At 38.5% G+C, this 19,153-nt stretch overlaps 2 protein-coding genes across 6 annotated transcripts; one reads left to right on the forward strand and one right to left on the reverse strand.

Moving 5' to 3' along the window:
- Window positions 1–2,491: 2,491 nt before the first annotated feature.
- Window positions 2,492–9,029, forward strand: LOC111258641 (uncharacterized). 3 transcript variants are annotated; one of them, XM_022830072.1, is made up of 4 exons: window positions 2,492–2,594; window positions 4,074–4,176; window positions 8,133–8,215; window positions 8,632–9,029. In XM_022830072.1, the coding sequence occupies exons 2-4, from the start codon at window positions 4,074–4,076 to the stop codon at window positions 8,704–8,706; spliced, it is 261 nt and encodes an 86-aa protein (XP_022685807.1). In that variant the 5' UTR covers window positions 2,492–2,594; the 3' UTR covers window positions 8,707–9,029. The 3 variants fall into 3 exon arrangements, with proteins under 3 accessions (XP_022685807.1, XP_022685808.1, XP_022685806.1); XM_022830073.1 differs by having other exon boundaries at window positions 2,505–2,594; window positions 4,069–4,176; XM_022830071.2 differs by lacking the exon at window positions 2,492–2,594 and adding an exon at window positions 3,728–3,808.
- A 794-nt stretch (window positions 9,030–9,823) lies between these two features.
- LOC111258640 (uncharacterized) lies at window positions 9,824–18,054 on the reverse strand. 3 transcript variants are annotated; one of them, XM_022830069.2, is made up of 12 exons: window positions 17,874–18,054; window positions 17,252–17,342; window positions 16,745–16,906; window positions 15,730–15,825; window positions 15,294–15,374; window positions 14,947–15,063; window positions 14,457–14,555; window positions 13,960–14,079; window positions 13,163–13,213; window positions 11,755–11,869; window positions 11,096–11,328; window positions 9,824–10,917 (listed from the first exon to the last, which is right to left on the reverse strand). In XM_022830069.2, the coding sequence occupies exons 2-11, from the start codon at window positions 17,282–17,284 to the stop codon at window positions 11,141–11,143; spliced, it is 1,062 nt and encodes a 353-aa protein (XP_022685804.1). In that variant the 5' UTR covers window positions 17,285–17,342; window positions 17,874–18,054; the 3' UTR covers window positions 9,824–10,917; window positions 11,096–11,140. The 3 variants fall into 3 exon arrangements, with proteins under 3 accessions (XP_022685804.1, XP_022685803.1, XP_022685805.1); XM_022830068.2 differs by having other exon boundaries at window positions 9,824–11,328; XM_022830070.2 differs by lacking the exon at window positions 17,874–18,054 and having other exon boundaries at window positions 9,824–11,328; window positions 16,745–16,946; window positions 17,252–17,278.
- Between the last annotated feature and the right edge of the window lie 1,099 nt (window positions 18,055–19,153).

Raw genomic sequence — 19,153 nt, forward strand, 5'->3', positions numbered from 1 at the left:
AAAATGAAGATTCATCAACTGGCAGGAAGTGTTTTCAAGCAATGTTTGGGTAGTTTCGTGTAACTTTGATGAAAGGTTTAGAAAGTTAATATTGCAGGTATATTATAGTATCAAATTAGACTAAACTGGACTAGTCTACTTCTTCAATCACACTCAAAACGCTGTGTCTACAATGCTATGTTATTTGACTCTCGGGTCTGGGGTTTCCTCCAGAGCCATTGTTGTATCTTTATAAATCTCTTCTCGAATTAATATTTACGTACGCTATTGTAGTTTTGGGAAAAGCATTTTCTCTCAGGGCTGGCTATCTTTATACTAGCAAAATTCACCCGTACATCATCATAACGAGTATGGCATTGTTACCCTTCCAAGTGTGTATACACTCGAGGTCTGATGCACAGATTAATGTATGCATACGTCACAAACTAAACTGCAGATTTCTTAGGAATAGCCATTGGAGGACCATAGCTCAATCAATCGAGTGCAGAAATTACTCCACGGGCTATCTACACAGATACATTCTGAACTTTTTGAAACCCTACATCCGTTGCATCCGAGGCTCAAAGTTGGATTAGATATCGCATGTAACAAGTTGATACCGATGCTGCCCTGTTGCTGTTGTTATACTACGTAGGACTGTCATAGGGTTCTTGATTGATCTTAGTTTATTCGAACTGATGAGGCCTTAGGGCTTGTATGTTTTAATCAAATTTATTTAAAACTTTAAACATTTTTGATAGTATGGTTAATCGTTTAGCGAGTTAAACTGGCAAAGAAATGAGCCACTTTGATAGCGTCAGATGAAGCTTGTGGTAATGGCCTGTTTTTTGGAAATCGAAAAAGGACTCTTCGAACGATTGCTGAATTGCTATAATCACGTATATTTCTCGCATGTGTGACATCAAGTATTGTTACTTCAACAAAAAAAGCAAGTGTGGTATAAGTCGATAGCCGGATCGCTTGCATTAAAACTTCGGTAAATGGAAGGGTTTGCAATTCTAGACAAGCATAAGCTCTAGGCGCCTTGTTCAGAGTCATATGGACCTCGTCGCAAAGTGCTAAGGCTTGCGTTCGTGCAATCGAGGTCCAGCATTCTCGGTCTTATATTTCAACAATATTTCAATATTACAAGATCTTATATGAACCAACGGGTTAAGACACCTCGAGCCGTGACTATTGTACAGTCCTTAGAGCACTGAAAACCTCTGTAGTTAGAAACCTTCCGTCTTGCTTTATCAATAGATGATTTCATTCTCATAAACTGTTGAATCACTAGGCATATTTTCTAAAACGCGCCCTCCCTATTTGGCCCAATGTACAACCCTTGTCGTAAGGTCGCCAGGTTAATTTCTCTAAAAAGTCATCATATTAATCTAGATCCCTTAAGCCATACTGGCTTGTAACTAAATATTTATGGCACATATCCGAAGTTTGACAGATTTGCGGTCAGAAGCTTCTCTTTTGAATCGTTACCGCATTCACGAAGCAGACGTAGATATATATATATATATATATATATATGCTTCCCACGTTCTGAAAATGATGCTATTGAATTGCGTTCTGCTTAATCTGACTTTCTAGAATAAGCGGCACGGTTTCAAAAGAATAATAGCTATTCACAACGAGCACACATATGTTCAGGCCTAATTTCTAGCAATTTGCAGAAACACAGTTTATTTCCTGTCTGCTATAAGCGAATCTTTGTAAAAGCATATTACTCGACTGCCGACACAATGTTTATATATATATATTATATACAGTATATAAACACATAATAGACGAACACATACATATAGCAACTTACGGAATATTACTTTATTTCTTAAGTTGCATTTGGGAAAAACACGGTATAAAGCAATAAAGTAAAAAGCCAAAATGAAGCTCTCAAGGTAAGCTGCTGAGGGCGTAACATGTACTGCACCGTTTAGCAGCGTCACTTCTATTATAGAGCGTAAAGTTCAACAAAGTTAATCTCTCGAGACATGTTTAAATGGCACGTCAAACGTGAGAACTTAATGTGGACAGACACTGGACTTTAAACATTTTGCAAGGAACGATCTAGTGGGAAATTCCATCGAAACGCATCAAACCATATAAGAGAAATCAACAACCTTTAATATTTTTTTTCCCTAAAATCACTTATTGTTGGGCGTAGTGAATGATGACAGCCGCGCATGCAGTAGTTATTCAAACGAGGAAAAATCTCAAAGTAAAATGAAAGATGCTAATAATACAAAACACATAGATATCGTTACGTTGTTTGGTATGCGATAACGCTCCAAATTCGCGCAGAATAATATATATATATTATGTTTTATTATAGAATGTATAAACGAATATTTAAAAGGGATTTCTAGTTCTAGCTGAAATTTGTCAAGAGTACATTGACCAGGCCTGTCATTCAAAACGTAATCCACTTTGATCTTGTACCCAACTTGTAGGCCGGCCTACTCGTGGCATCCCCTCACAAAATATCTGGCCCTCTCCAGCGCTCTGCGGCATAGGATCTGTTCATTATAAAAGCTCCCGTGAGGCAGTTGCCTCGATACCGGACCATAGAATACATTCACCTGGTCAAGCAACCGTGCGAGAAGGTACTTTCATTAGCCTCTGCCCAAAAAAGCAGCTTCGTATGAACGGCGGTGTATTGTGATGTTTGTGCTCGCGCCTCGTTTCGGCGATTTGTGAAGAAATACTCGAGTAGATGACGCTTGTAGCACAAGTTTCAAATACCGTTTTGATTTGATCTCGTGAAACATTTACTTGCCTTAAGTGATATTGTCGTTTAGTTGTAGCTGATGTGGTTTAGTTAAATTGTGGTGCACCATTTGATAATACCTACAGTGCTTAGAATAACCCAGAAACACTAGTTATCTCTTGTGAACAATTCGTATTGCTCAGATTATATTCAGTATATATACAATTTATAATGGCTCGGATATTATTATCACCAAATAATAATCTAATTTTACCGGTTCTATAGTTAAGCAAAAATGTATGCGTCTGTATTGTGTGCACCAGCCGCTATACTCTCACCTGTTTGTTACATTGAATACTGAACTTCATACGTTGTTATTTCTAGCAGCAGTAATGTTTGTGTCAATTGGATCAATCTCTACGAACGCACAACAGTAACGACGCGTATGATTTTAAATTGCCGCTTCTTTTGTGGGTATGGATCATAATAATCTTCACACTTTAGGCAATTAGGTTGTATTGATGTTAGACGTTTTTGCCTGTGCGTCGAGTTGATGCCGAAGCAGGCCAGGAACCGAAGACGCTAAAAGCCTATCCGCCTATAACGCTGGAATCGCTATAATTATTTGTTATCATCCATATGCTTATTATTTCTGGTATTGTCATCGATTCGTTAGCTGAGTGGTGATGAAATTTTACATCATTTCCTGCGAATCATTTTCCAGCAGTGTCGGCTTGTTTACCAATTAGAACAGGGAGGATCGGCCTTTATGTATCTGACGCACTCTTATCTCATTATCCGTACCTCGGCCGAATGGCAGGAAGTGAGAAATGGGCAAACAATTTCACGGCGTCTATGCCTCTAAGCATTCGGTTTGCCTATTCCGCCCTCGCCTTTATTGTCCGTGATGTAATACGCACTAAAAGCTAGTTGGCTTACCTCATTTGTTCAGTCGTCTGTAGTACAATCTGTTCTTGAAGTCTATCAATGCAGCTGTCAGTATTTGTATTTTCACTACGACAGAAGCCCGATAGTCGAATACTCATGACGACTGTTTCGTCTGTCGCATCGCATCGTTACCCCCTACCAAGTGTAGCATGTGCCAATGAGGTTAGCGATACTAATTCTGACTAATTGTTAAAATTGATTTTGAATCTAGGTACATAGCACTATTAAACAGAATCAATACGAGCGCACCTATGGGTGAACAGGTTCATTTGATTGTCATTTTAAAAAATAGTCATGCGTTCTGTTGCATGAGTCATATCATTGGATTAACATCAATTCTATCTTTTGGCGTTCCCTTTTCGACTACTGGCATCTGCTGTCTACGGTCGACGGATGTCCCGCACGATCGTCTCTGCGGCCAGTAAAGATGACGAAAATAGGACTCACTCTACTTTCTGTAATGGCGTTCTCGCTCGTGGCTGTTCAGGGCGATGAGCCGTCACAGTGGGATAAGATCGGAGCCAAGCTCTGTAAGTTACTTTCAGTAAGAACAATTTTTTCTCTCAATTGAATCTCTTATTGGAAATTAATAGAGAAATTTCAAATAATTTTCCTTAACAATTTGATAGTTAGTTGTAGAACATAGATTTTGTGCTGTGGATATGTTTACAGTTCGACATTCGCCAAACAATCGAGACAGACTGCTATAGTAATAGAGATAATTTATTTTTCTATGAACATTGATATATAGATGCATAGAGCGAACATATACATACGTGTCGATCGTTTTATTCCTTTCGACTGAGTTGGCAGCGGTTTGATCCGGAAACACTTGTTACGTTTAAGCGCTAGCATAGCGGCAAATGTTTACTCTCTGTGGCAATAAATAAGGCAGCCTATGACAGGCAGCGATAAATCCAGTCAGAAAAAGTTATTGTTATTACTATCACGTTTTCCGATAATGAGTCAACCATTATAATAATAATGACAGTCATTATCATTACCCTATAATTCTCCATATGAACGTACCTGATTAACTGACAGCTAAGATATAATACATGCTGCCACACCTATGACTGCCTATGCCAATGCAGCATTGAGTGAAGATAGCGATATTCTCCACTAGGCCCTTTACTAGCCTTATTTTTTAAAGTGTAACAAAAACTTGATCCCTGCTGGTGCAGAACGGCACAACTTCGCCCTAAGCTGCTCTGAGAACCAATATGTATTTTTTGGCGGATTTACGAACATCTCGCCGACAACACTGAACGAAAAAGAGGGCAAGCTGCTTCGCCTGACAAGCTATTCTTAAGTTTCAGATCTTCCTCATTGCTACATAGTTTATAATTATGAAACGCTTTTACAATAGCTATTGAAAGCAGCTAGCTAAATTTTCTCCTCCCAAACTGACTCTCGACGCATGACGACGTGAAAATTTACGTCTAGCAAATTCCGTGTTGACTGCGCGTTAATACGCCACGGATCTGCTTCGTCTAGTTCCGGCTGTTCATTTTTGCTATAAAAGACTGTTCGAAAACGTCTTTCTTTGATGATCTCGAGACAAACGTGCTGTTCCAAATGTAAAGCGTAGGGATTTTAAGAGTAGATTACATTTCTGTTTAGACCACTTTTAGTAGATAAGGTCATGATTGTAAACGATTTATAAAATTGCTTTTATCCTTCGAAGAGAAAAATTTAGTATTTATGAAGTGTTTGGTCCACTGTCAATCAGCCGGCTTTGCTCTTATCGCAAGAAGACCAATTGCTCTTGGATATGGCCACTAGAATCAAGGCTTCGCGTATTTAAAACAGCTTGTGTAATACGTATCGTATAGCAAATAAGCTTCGCATTGTCATAAATAGAGTTAAAAAGAGCCGCATCGAAATAGAGTACATTGACATCTTCACAAACACTGGCTTGAATCCTGGCTGCATTACTGCTCCTTGCAGGCATTATACATTCAAAGTGAGCGTTTTAGCAAAATAGAATTTTTAATTCCATCACACATGCTCATAGTGTAGCTTGAACCAGAACAGATCGGTTGGCTAATATGATTGCATCGCAGTCATTTGAAGGTGCGTTAGACCGAAACGTCAGCATCAGTAAATAATACATGTGATAAAGAACAGTTTTTACCAATTCGATTGTGGACGTTCATTCAACACACTGCCCACGACGTTAATGTATGCGGCATTTGAACGACGCAACGCATCGCATTCATGGTAGCGCTCTCAATAGAGAAGAAAAAAACTCCTACCGGATCTCGTGTTGACCGCGCATTAACACTCCGTGACAACTCCGGAGTCTTACATAACTCTTGAAATTACTACGCGGTGCCTAACAGGAAGACAGCGTATCATCAGCCAATTGCCCAGAAGGAAAAAGACACGGGACAGTGTAGAAGGCTAATCGATCTAAGCGATTACCACTATCTAGATAAGACCATCGCGGTGCCCCTATGCCCCCATGGGCTTCTTGTGTCATCTAACGTTTACAAAATATCGGCATGGTGTGCTTCTCGACACATCGTTACCCGATTATCGGCGCTGAGAGTGCGAGTTATTAATCCCCTAAATACACCGAAGCAAATGGTCGTCTGTTCAGTTTAGTCGGCTTTTACATGAGTATAATAATAATATCGAACCTAATGAACCTTTGAGAACTTTTCGCCGGTAGAGACGATGAACACGCTTTAACGGGCGTGACGCGCCCGTGGGGCGACGTCTCAATTAGGAATCTCTTAGGAGCGTAGCATGCCTACATTTTAAATGTGCAAAATATGTTGTTTATTTAAAAACTCAGTGTTTCACCTTGAGCACACTTACTAATATAGCAGTTGATCACAAGAGCAATGACCTCTGCGAGATTTAAATGGTAGTTGATATATCATGTGGATTGTATCTATTAATTGACAAATAACTTGAATATGGACATAGCGAACAAAGCAACGTATAAACAGTGACAAATGCTATCTGCTGCGTCGTCTTTTCGTAGTCGTCTATATAAAACCACCCGTAAGCGGCATTATGGGCTGGCTGTATGCTGGTACTATAGCCTATGAGGCGCTGTGAACGATCTTATTAAGCTATGTCCAATATAACTGTGGTTCGAGTAAGTAAGGACGGTCAGTTCTTTACGAACTGCATTTTTAGCCCGGAATTATTTTATTAAAACCCATTAGTGCAAACTGTCTCCAACTGGTACCAGACCAGCGTCCTCTCGTGATCATCATAAATATTTCTAATATAATTCTGTATATTAATTTAACCTTTACAAACAAACCCTGAGATAGATTAGATATTGTTCGTTTTATGTTTCGGTATACCAGTTGCTGTGTTAATTTAGGAAATTTTAATAATTTAGGAAAAAATTCATAGATTGACAACTCAATGAACATTATCATGTATTTCCCCGGAATTGCCGTAAACAAACAGCAAGTAATTCACACTTCCAATCATATGGAGACTTTATTTAGAATTGATCTAGAATAGTTAGCTCATTCATACTACCCATACAAATACACGTTTTTGTGATTTTCAAACATGTTTTTAGATGGACTGCTTTAACTTGGTATTGAATGTATAGGAACCGCGCTATAGACTGCACGCTCAATTATATCTATGCAGCGTTGTCATTTACGCCAGCGGTAAAATTTACAAGTGTGGGCACACTATTGATCGATAATCTCAGGGTGCATTTACTGGTGGTTAAATGATTTTTAAGTGCTATCAATTCCTTGGCTCCGACACGCTTTTCTGTTTATACGAAAAGGGTGTCTGAAGCTTACCCCATTAAATTGACTTTTCGAGGTTCAGCAGAAATATCTACAAATACCTAATTTGCTTTTTTTTATAATTTTTTTTTATTCATAATTTAAGTGCCGATTAATTAGGCTATACCCACAAGATCTGTTGAAAATTTTCGAATGAAACTAAAAATTGACATTTTTTTTTTTCAAAAGATTAGAAATGTTCTTGATTTTTGAGTGTTTCGAAACTACCATATGTTGGGTTAAAATCGTTTTAGCGTCAAAGACATGCGAACAAAGGCAAAAAAAGACATAAAGAAGTATTACCACGAAAAAGCTACCTGAAAAAAATTCCGTCAAAGTGTCTTTATTATGTCTATTATTATTATCACTAAAAACCTTAAGTCAATTGTAAAATATGGGCTTTAGAGAAAAATTGAAAAACTAGTTTTAACATAAGATCAAAAGCTAGAGAAAAAAAAAAGCTCAATGCTGGAAAAATACTCAAAACCCGCTATACATAAAGACAGATTTAACTATTATATTAGTAGATAAGTATTGAGTTTTCCCACCTTCGTTGGAATTTTATCCACCTAAATATCAACACCATACCTGAATCATCCTGTATGTTACAATCAATGCAGAGGCTTTGAGCCAGCAGTACGCAGGTGTCAAGGCAGAATTGCTAAAGTGATGGCCAACATTGGTAACATGTTTTTGACAACAAAATCTTTCAGCTGAGATTTGGGATAAGACGAAGGAGACGGTGAGCGACGGAGCTAAGACGATTGGACAACATGCAGAGAAGTTTGGAAGTAACGTAGGTGACTTTGTTTAATTCTTAATTATTCGATATCTGAACATATGACTATTTGGCCACCTTTCCCTAAGTAGTATATTTGAACTTGTGTTTGTCCTTGTTTTAGGACAATGGTTCACTTATTGCCTGGCTTTTTATTGACATAGTTCTTGACATAGCCTATACATTTGATTAAACTATTAAAATTCATTTGTAGTCCTCAGTGTATCTGAGATGCTCAAAATTTTCAGTATCTCCAACGCATTCGCTCACGGATGTATCGCTTCGTAGTTGATTGTTTGAGTTTCGACATACTCTATGTAAAAATACTTCGATCTGTTGTCGAAATCCACCTAAATAGAGTACGTTTGGATTAATGAGAAAGAATAATATATGCAATTCCATTTTGTGTGTACCTTACCATCTAATATCCATAGGCAAAGGAAACGGCCGAGAAGTTGTTTAAGAACGCGAAGACCGAAGTCGGAATCACTCCTGATAAGGAGTCATAAACGCGCATCGGCTACGCTCATCGAACCTATTGCAGTTTTGTCTACACGAACATCAAACACCAATCGATGTAAAAATTAACTGCGATTCATCTAGCGGTTCATATAGCTCCTGTGAACAAATGCCTTACAAAACTATTATTAAATGTTTCTATAACCATTCAAATTATCAAACGTGAGATAACAGCAATTCAAAAAAAAGAAGCAAAGATGGAGGAAGATGTTGTGAATCGATTGCGTGAGGTGCTAGCTACTACTGCAGCTTTTTACGTAAAATTATTTATACGAGAGAAGAGAGAAAAAAATACATCTTCTAAAACGACTAACTTACGCCTGCTTTGTGTACGTTATGACCTATTTACTTAAGCAATTATCTTTTCCTTGAAGAAATTCTAGATGTACTGTTTCCGCAATGACTCAGCTCATAAGCTTCTAGAACTTTGAATTGAACCGCTCCGATCAGGGCAGTTATGCAATGGTTAGTTATGGGTACTAACAAGTTTGCCTTAAGTAGATATAGAATGAAAATTGTTTAGTTGGAAAAATAGCATCGATTTTCCAAATTAATTTTCGGGTTTGCGAATGATAAAGTATTCCATGTGATCTAAGTTGTGTGGAAGAAAACGTGAAATCTCAATGGAAAGTCATCCTTTATCTACTTCCTAATTCCGTTAGCTTGTAGCGAGCTTTTGTTTATTAGCAAATCTTTTTATGGTGACTGGCAATGATCACTTCGTCATTGGAGCAGTTGACGCTAGATTACTGCGTTTTAATCCCTTCAATTTTCAGCACAGAGTTTTCTTCGAGCGAGAATGAACGCTCACACTTGCTTGCTTGACGCGCTCTATATGCATATGTATTTTCCTTTAAAAGATCTAACCTGTCTTTTTCGTGGCCACGGCCACATGCAAAATCAATCTGCACTTTTGTGTAAGTTGATGAGAGGGCAATATGAGCTATTCAAAGTGAAGATCGTTCTTCAGTCACCTAACACCAGCGAGTTTAACATACATAGATGACTCAACGACCTCGACTGATACATTCTCACTCGCAATCTCTTCGAGATGCCGCGTTCCATTCACAAACGCCACGTCTATGGGGTTGAGTCAATTAGAACACCTTTTTGCGACCCAGAAACTTTTGTAAAGATGAGCCAAACAACATGAAAGTTTTATTAGAATTTTTGATTTAGACAACACATACATGTTGACGAACGGGAATATAAGTGATTTAGGCGATCATAGTCTCTGTGCTGAGCGTATATTAGCCCAGAATTGCGTTAACAAATTGTTGTGTGCTGTAGCACTTTACGTTTCATGTTATGAAATCATGTAACGTAAGACACAAAGAAAATAGTCATCTCGACGAGAGTCTGCTGCACCTTCCTTGCGATTCGTAGCAGGACGGTTCAGGCGTAATACAGATATCAGTATTTATGAACTTATAACGAGTCCCACCATTCCTTTTTTTGACCTTTCCTAGACCTTTTTTTTTGAATGTTTTACTTCGAATACTATGTTTGCTTTCTTGAATTGAAATTCTGAAGTGCGAAGGCTCGCTCAAAGCTGTGGATCAATTCCTTATTACCAGGAACACTTCAGCTCAAAGCAATATGAGGTGTATCGGTTGACTGAAGTATTTCTTAATCGCATAGTTCGGCAACCGCTTCTTTAAGTTTCCACTCCAAATCTGCTTAATAGTTCCTCCATGCCTATGTTCCCCACCATTATTATTCTTTAACTTGTCACGAGGCAGCAGATCATTTTATAAAACGCATAGCTTGATATGGTAGAAGCGCTAGCACACAATGCTTTGTTATACAGTATGAGACTTCGCTACGTAAGTCATTACTATAACAACTCAGACGCATGCAGCCAGCGTCCTAAAGCGTCCAGCTGGCTCAGCTATAGAGACGGCTTTGAGAAGTTAAAAATAAAATTGAATAGTATCTGTCAATCTTAACGAAACAAATGTTTGCCCACGTATCGCTGTCCTACTACATTGATCACAGCATCCTTCTGTATCGTGCAAGTAGCAATATCTTGCTAGATAGTACTATTCCTCGCCTACTTGGCGTCCAGATATGTGGCAGACGTTTCCACTTGGACGGGCATCTTCATGTAGCTATTACATGTAGGTATTACTGCAGCACTCTATTCACAGCAACCTGTAGAAAGTGTATTGACGAAGTTCCCCATTCTTTACGGCATTCACCTACGGACTGGCAATGGATTGTTCCTTTAGGAGTTGCTAAAAACTATTCAAGTCATAACGTGTAGTGGAAAAACATTAGATTTTGACGATAATTAAATAGAAACATTCAAAACTTAGTGGTGTTTATACCAGTCGATATTTATGATGTGTTTTAGGATGAAATTAGACATAGATTGACCTTGTCATTCTTATCTTCCTTAGCGAAGATGCTTTCTGCAACTGCCTATTTTTGTCTCCGGTAAAGTTTATTAACAGTCAGCTTGAAAATGTCTGTATTTATCTCTCCATCAGAGTCCAGTGTTGCAATATCCTTGCGGATTTCTTCAAATGAAGACTCTTCATAGGTTCGGAACAATTCCTCCAAACCAAGCTTATGGTAAATTGACCTAACGGTTGCTTCCTCCTCGCCAGCTGTACCATCGCGTTTGTCAAACCAAATAAAATAAATACAGCCCATTTAGAACCAAGCTAAAATATGTACAGTTTCTGAAAATGAATCTATATTGTGGGTCGTCAGTTCCTATAATTATATAAAAAGGTAAATGACCATCTGTGTTTGCTTTATCCGCAAAGCAATTAAAGAGGGAGTATATTTTTTCTACAAGTGGCCTTTAAAAAAAGCCGCTAAAGGGATTGACTATAGGTGAATGCTACTAATTATGTTCACGTCAGAACGGCAGTAGGTCATTATCAGATCTACTAATATTGCTATGTTGTGATTTGACAACAACTATGTAAACCGGATTTAACGAAGTGAAGAATTGTTCGATGAAGTACGGTGTTATGGTGACAGTACACCGCTTGATGCCGTGCACTGCACGACAAGGACGAACTTACCAGGCTTTCCCCGGCCAATGTTATTGAAAATCTCTTCACGCTGTTGAGGGGTGGCTATTTGCAGTGCTTTTACTAACAACCACGAGCACTTCGCGTCGACGATGTCCGTTCCCACCTTCCGCCAAACAATAGATTTACGTTAACATGCAAGGTGATATATGGCGCATAAATATCTACGTCAGTGGTAAAGTCACGAGTTGACCGTACGAACGGTATTTAACAACAAAATAATCTATTTTAACGGCGACTAGTTCACTAGCCAGTGGACGCCGTCTATTGTCGGCTTGCACAAACCCTTTTAATAAAGAACTTTGGATAATAAACTTTTAATTGTCATATAAACCCTAAAACTTAAATATCGATCTGAAAATTCATTAGCAGCAGTCACGTCTCCGTTACAGAATAATCAACGGAAGTATAGGTAGTGTTGCTTTTCTTGATAAGCTTTATTTTCCCGTTCTCTTATGCTAGTATATAAGATACAAGGATTCCGCTTCCTGCCTTATTGAACTGAATTGCGTGTAACAGATGGTCGAGAATATGAATTTTTTTCTGTTTCCTGATAATCCTTTTGAACATCTTCGTATATTTGTTCTGTGTAGGGAAATTCTCGAAATCTTTTCAGTGTGGCATTAATTGTCTGCTCCTATCAGAAAGTCTACCCAGGGTGAGTCTTGCCGCATTTACTTGGGCTTTCTCCAACAAACATACAAAATAGCATATAACACCATATACCTTAGAAACCATCTAATTTGAACGTCTGTGATTATTATTATGATAACACAGTAAGAGACACACATTTACACTACGGTGCCCTCAAGCCAGTAATAGCACTTGCTATACATTTCAGAGTTCTATATGGTAATGAAACAACGTCACAACGGTCACCTACAGACTAAGACCTTTCTAAGAAACTACGTCCTTCCATGTTCTCTGATAGCCACTAGGTCATTCGCCAAGCATTACCTAGACATTATTAGGAAGTACTTGCGACTGCTTTCAAATAGACGGTTGACGTAGATTGTAGTTCGGTCTGGTTGAAAGTTATTTGTGTACTAAGCAGAAACGAATGTATCCGAATTTTCTCTATCAAATAACGGAAAATATCCTTTATATCTAATCTATTATTTTGCTTCAGTTTGTATGTGCGTTGACAGACATATGTCAGCGCGGCAGACTAGACAGCCGAATTTCTAGTTGAAAAAGATTAGGGGCCGCTGCTTCATGTTCCGCCAACGACATACGGTTTATTTAAATCGTATAAGATCTCGTGCTTTCTAGAAAAAATCTCGTAAACATTTGCTGCGAACAAGGAAACTAAGCTGAGAAGCGACCATTAATGGTAGTCAATAGCCCAACTTGCAGGAAAAATTGTACCAGCGCGTGTTGCTAATTTGCAGATACGTACCTTGCCGAGTTTAGCTGGGTCCCCGTAACAGTCAAGGAAATCATCTTGAACCTATCCGAGTTCCAAACAATAAGACAACTCTTTTTTTACGTGTGGCAAAAGCAATATAGTCATCGATGGTAAAAATTACTTTTACGCGATTTCTCAAAAGGAAATTGTCACCAGTGTTCATTAGCATATGTCCTTAGAGAAGGCGATAATTTGGCCAAATTTCAGAAATGAACTGGCCAGAGATCAGTACATAACGATCATGTACTGATGGCTATAGTTTCGCACTCTTAACTAACACACACATGCCGTAGAATATGAGTCTTGCAGATGCCTAGAGCTCGTTGGTTGTAACTAGTAGTAGTAGTAGTAGACTTTGTTGCTATAGAAAAAAGATTAAAGGACGACACTCTAGACCTTCTCGATAACGTCCTGTTTGCAACGTACTAGATATTAGCTCAGCTTCACCTATTCTCAAAGTAGGATTTTTTTCGTTTGCTAATTTGCTAATAAAACCGACATGTTGAAACATTCTCTAAAGCTAATTTAGGTAAACGGTGATGCCAAATCATTCCAGCGATTCTAGGCCATGCTACAAAAGGATATCCTAGTTTGATGAAGTATTAGTGGACGTTCACTAATGAGAAGGTATTAGATCAAACATCAATGTTCCGAACTGGGCCTGCCGTATGTGTCGCAATGGTGCCATGTAGCTTCGAGCATTATTGCAATAACGAGAATACAGCATGTGAAAGTTATTGGATGAGCATTAATGAACGGTGTTCTTTAGCACAGCACGCACGACCTACCTGGAAAATGTTTCCTATTTTAACGGCCAGCTTCTCAACTTTCCGGTGCAACTGTGAGCTGGTGATTTTGGCTAAATACATTCCGAGTCGAATTGGAACAGAAAATGTATAGAAGCACGTCTGCAAGGGAACAAGTTAATAGTAGGGAAACAGCAAAGATCAGGTTCTAAAAAACCACCATTAAATTGTTCTTCAAGGATGCGTTCGAAAATAAAGACGGAACTAGTATTGGCTTAAGGAGTCTCAATGTGATGTCACAGCTCAGGTTTGGTAACTGCCGATTAACACTTGTTACATTTGCAAGGTTTTTATATATATATATATATATATATATATATATATATATATATGTAATATATAATATCGTCACGTCGGTAGTTGGTTTTAATAGTGTTAGAAATGCCTAGGTATGAATGCTAAGATTAGGTTCCATAAGCTGTGGTCTGATCCAGCAAGTTAAGCAGGGCAAAATATCGATTCGTATATCTGAAATTTACCTTGTATAAGACGATCGTATTATAGCGTTCTTCACCATACACACGCTTCCTTTCTGATAGCACGTCCAAGCATTGGCCTCGAACTGTCTGATAGTGAACCTGCAAACATCGTACACACAATTTTTGTGCGATACGAGATACGAGTCATGTAATGTTTAGTTATGAATACCCATAAACAATCGGCTAAGTTAAACAAATATGATCATTCCACAAATGATAAAAATATTTTAACTCTACAAGCTTTTTTTCTCTTGCTTCCATTAGCTTGTAACTGAAAAAAATAAAGAAAAACAATAACGAATTCAGTTATCTATGTATAGTACAGCCGTTTTCATAACATCATTAGTAAGTTAAATTTGAAACAAGTTCAAATAAACTCAAACAAATTCAAATCAGATGTTTTTGATGAAATATTCGACAATGTGTACATAAGTAAGGCTTGATCAAAAATAGGCTAAGTAATGCTGTCGATTAATTTCTAATAACTAACCTCGTGTAGCAGTTCGACAATATCAAGGTAGCTAGGATGGTCCCGAAAGACCTGTTTTAGGACTTGAAAGATAATCGTTTCGAGCAGCAACGCATCATTTATCGCCATCATGCCGACCTAAAAACAAAAAGGAACGACATATGCACATCGGCCTTCACGGGCTTAAGTTTCTATATATATGTATATAATTATTTAGCATGTATCTGGTCTTAGTTTAAAGTAAGCGCCATCAGAATCGAGGCACATTACACTTTCATAGAAAATACTCGAAGCCTACACGCAACGCAACGAAAAGTTAAAACGATACAAGTTGATTTAGAAGGTGAACTATATTAAATGTGTAGTACCTCGTCGACAAGGTACCAACATGGTGAACCTCGGCGTGTGATACTTTTGTCCATTATGTCGTCGATGATGAGATAGAAAGCCTATAACAAGTATATAACTATTAGTTACCACGTTTTGCGTTATGATTCGCTCTCGCCTCTCAGTGGCCCCTTCGAAATTTGCTGTAAATGTCAAATTTTCCGGACTAACAGGCGTACGATTCATGTTTAAACAAATATGAGACTTTGAATTAAATGAGTGTAGAATATTTTACAGGGAATTATAAATAGTTTCTAAAAATTTTGCAGTGGCTATTAGTCGCTGCTTACATTTTTCCCTGTTAGGAAATTTGCAACGCAGCGAGAATTTATTTGAACAGTAGCAATAACTATTTTTAGTTTTTTAACAGAAAACTTATTTCGAATCTTCTTAACACAATAAAATCGGCGTTACGACCTGGAATATTTCGATGGTCCACCCGAGAATAGCAGCATTTTCAAGGTCCCTCTCTGAAACTGGCTCCGAGGAAAACGTTTCGAAGGCTTGGACAACCTGAAAAATAAATTTGCGATCTTTTCGCTAACTGCGTTGCATGTTAATTTTATTAGACATTTCTACAGCAGTATCATAATAATGTGTACGTTTTCTCATTGAACTCTGGCGCTGGCCGTGCCTGCATCCGGCATGCTGGCATCCATATTTGTTTTACGACAAACTTCCGCAAATAGACTTGAATGTTTTTTTATGCACCACTTGTTAAAATGACATGCTTTATACGAAAAAATGAAACACATATCGTTTTCTTCCTGTTTACGTATTTATATATTAATATAGGTGTTTGAATATCTATTGGCTATTTATTGCCCATTACTCCTAAAGCAGTATTTATATTCATCGCGCATGCACATTATCGCCTGGAACTTGAAATTTCCCTGTATCGTCAGCAAGCCTTTAGCTAGTTTCGTATCCGATGAATGCAATTTGTCAACTCGGCCGCCGTGGGATCCCATTATATTAGCAAAGGTTGTTGTCAGTCTTGCTCTCACTCGACAGCCAAAGCGTCGTACGTAGACTCATCAGTCAAGATCAGTTGTGGAATATGCATCAGCACATATTAATCTTACTTGATTATCTGTATGGATTGATCTACTTTATTAATGAGTATGTCTGCTTAGGCCCTGGCGAAAGAAGCTTTTGGTTCTTGAAACTCTTGGGACCGTACCGCTGAAGCCATAAGCGTACTCATTTTGTGGCTCGTGTAGCACAGTTACGCCTGCCGCATGCAACGTGAATGGTTCTTATATTAGAATGACGCGAAATTATTGTGCGTTAGCGTGGGCTTGTGAAAAAAGCTTGCCTACAATTACAATCCTGAAACGGGGATCACATCCTGCTGTACACGAATGCAGTAGATACTATCGTAAACAGATCTCGTAAGCGAAATTTGTTTATTACTTATCATATATGTTACCTGAAGTAACCGCCAGCGTTTCCCATGCGGTATGTTGTACATGAGGACTCTGTCGAGCCAGTCTGAAACGGCACTAAGTCCTGGATCTTCTTGGGAGCATTTACTGAGGTCGCGGATTCGATTGAAAGCTCTCTCTACTACAAGATGATCAGCTTTGTCCACCTAATGAAGATTTATTTTGAAGGTACGACTTGTAACTTGCCTATTTTCACAGTCGAATACAACGCACATCACCAAAACCTATCTCGTATCTCACTACCAGATAATATGTCTAACCCCTATTGGTAAATGCCATAGAGGTGCACTTGTTAGAGATATGGAATAGTTAGCATGTATTTATAGCTTTCTAGGCATCAGACGCGGGGGAAAAGTCACAGGAAGTTAGAAAGGTAGAAATTAGCAATGAAGAAATGAGAAATGGAATTATCAAACCACGTCTTTGTAAAGTTAGGACTATAAAAAAAAATTCCAAGTCCCCTAACTATATTCAGGGTCCTTTTTACTTACCTGAATTTTAGCATTTACATCAAATAGTCCCATTGTAAGTGACAGAAGAACAGATAAGTAGGGGCTAGTGGTCAGCGAGTCGCACGAAGTCCTAAAGATCGAGCATTGGGATAAGCACATATGCGCCCTTAGTGTTCGAATCAAAATTGGATCTGGGTAGCGCTAGGCATTCAGATGAAATATATAACATTGAAGCAGTACATAGAAGGACGATCATTAACACTGGTTTCAGCATGAACTCTCGTGGAATATAAACTACGTGACATATACGGTTGGTGATTTCAAGGGGTTGCAAATCGCTAGAGATCCGTTCTTTGGGTTTCTTGGTACAATGAGATATGCCACTCAACATAGTACTTTCGATGTACTAATGTTAACGTGAGTAAATTCATCATAGTTAGCGGGTGAGCCAACAACGCCATGTGAGAGTATCCATCACGTATCAAAAAATTGGGTTGGCGTGTTCATCCTGTGGCGATATAGTTAGGAAACAAAAGGCCTCGCATCCAAAAAGTGTGTTTCAGAATAACGTCTATATGCCTTAAATGAAGATTTCCAGTCTTAAATGATGATTTGACGCAGCAGCAATTACGTGCATAAAACCACAGAATATTCAACGTACCACTAAAATATGTCTCAGATTATAGCAGAATTTAATAGCTTCGCTATACGAATACGCTAAACAGGAGAATGGCCTTAGCAACACCAAAACAAAGCGGCCGGCAGATGTGAAAATGTAATGACTACTTCTGACAAATGTGATTATTTATGTCCAGCATATAAACACCTCACAATATCAGAAATATGATTGAAAGTAATCTACAAAGCGAGCAATCATTGGATCAAATACCCTTTCCCTGTACCTTTAGTCTTCCTCGAGCCAAAGCATTCTCGCTTTCCCAGCTTCCTCGATCTTTAGCACAAACCTGAACAACAGCCGGAGGGAGGTAGGCGTCATCAGAAATAGAAACAAAGAGGGCATATAGCTGTTCACAATGAGGACGAGCTCATGGAGAGGTATCTATATTTACCTCGTTCGTTCACCGTCGCGCATACGAGGAACAAGATCGACGGTCGACGCCAGTGTTAAAAGGCACAATGAAACGAGTAGAGACAAGCGATCACACGTAACTATACATAATGGTACTTTATGAGAATTTTCAAGATTTCTTCTGAATCCGAATAGTTCGTGCCAAAAGGTAAACTTTTGCATTAAGAAGAAATTCTTTATTTTCGTTTCACTATAGCACATATCGATCAAACTGATGGCGAAAGTTATAATTAACGAACGTCATCAGTCCTTTTTTTAATTTACTGTCTAACTATATATTGTTATAATATGTTGTTACGTTACGACATAGCTCTACAAAAATATATATAGGATGCCTTTGTTTTTTCACACATTCCTTACCTAGGGAAGCGCTTTTCTAGTGTATTAGTAAAATCCCGGAACTCTAATGGGTAAATTACGCATGCTTTGTTGAGGTACACATATATACAAATAACGCATTTGTGCGTCCATCGGCTTCTATTAGCGTCCTTCGCTAAATCGGCGTACACACAGTCGATAAGGAAAGTGACTATTTACTGTTTAAAACGTTTGGAGTGTTTTGTTTGCACTATCACTGCGCTGACGATGTAATCGGGTTTTTATAATAAATCCTTGTAAATATTTAGTGCCAGTCGCAGCAGTTTCATAGCCAAATATTAGGTATTTATAATTGGTAGCATTGGCTTTAATTGTCGAAACTTCATCGTCTATATATCGCGATGATCAATGTGAAAGACCACCGGCGTCCGGGAAAGGTACAGTTGGCAGCCATCGTGCTTAGAATTCGCTGTAGCTCGTCCCGAGGAGGGCTATAAGTATCACGCCGACTGCGTTAAGTTAGGTGCCCTCTC

Source organism: Varroa jacobsoni, unplaced genomic scaffold, assembly GCF_002532875.2.
Source record: "Varroa jacobsoni isolate VJ856 unplaced genomic scaffold, vjacob_1.0 scaffold_253, whole genome shotgun sequence".
Classification (NCBI taxonomy): domain Eukaryota; kingdom Metazoa; phylum Arthropoda; class Arachnida; order Mesostigmata; family Varroidae; genus Varroa; species Varroa jacobsoni.

Bases quoted from the DNA above. Each gene is read 5' to 3' on its own strand.
- LOC111258641 (XM_022830071.2), top strand. From the start codon at position 3,743: ATGACGACTGTTTCGTCTGTCGCATCGCATCGTTACCCCCTACCAAGT. The intron at 4,177-8,132 runs GTAAGTTACTTT...AAAATCTTTCAG, and splicing joins TAAGATCGGAGCCAAGCTCT to CTGAGATTTGGGATAAGACG. The intron at 8,216-8,631 runs GTAGGTGACTTT...TAATATCCATAG, and splicing joins CAGAGAAGTTTGGAAGTAAC to GCAAAGGAAACGGCCGAGAA.
- LOC111258640 (XM_022830069.2), bottom strand. From the start codon at position 17,284: ATGGGACTATTTGATGTAAATGCTAAAATTCAG. The intron at 14,080-14,456 runs GTAAATTTCAGA...GTTCCCTTGCAG, and splicing joins ATACGATCGTCTTATACAAG to ACGTGCTTCTATACATTTTC. The intron at 13,214-13,959 runs GTAGGTCGTGCG...GAACTCGGATAG, and splicing joins AAATAGGAAACATTTTCCAG to GTTCAAGATGATTTCCTTGA.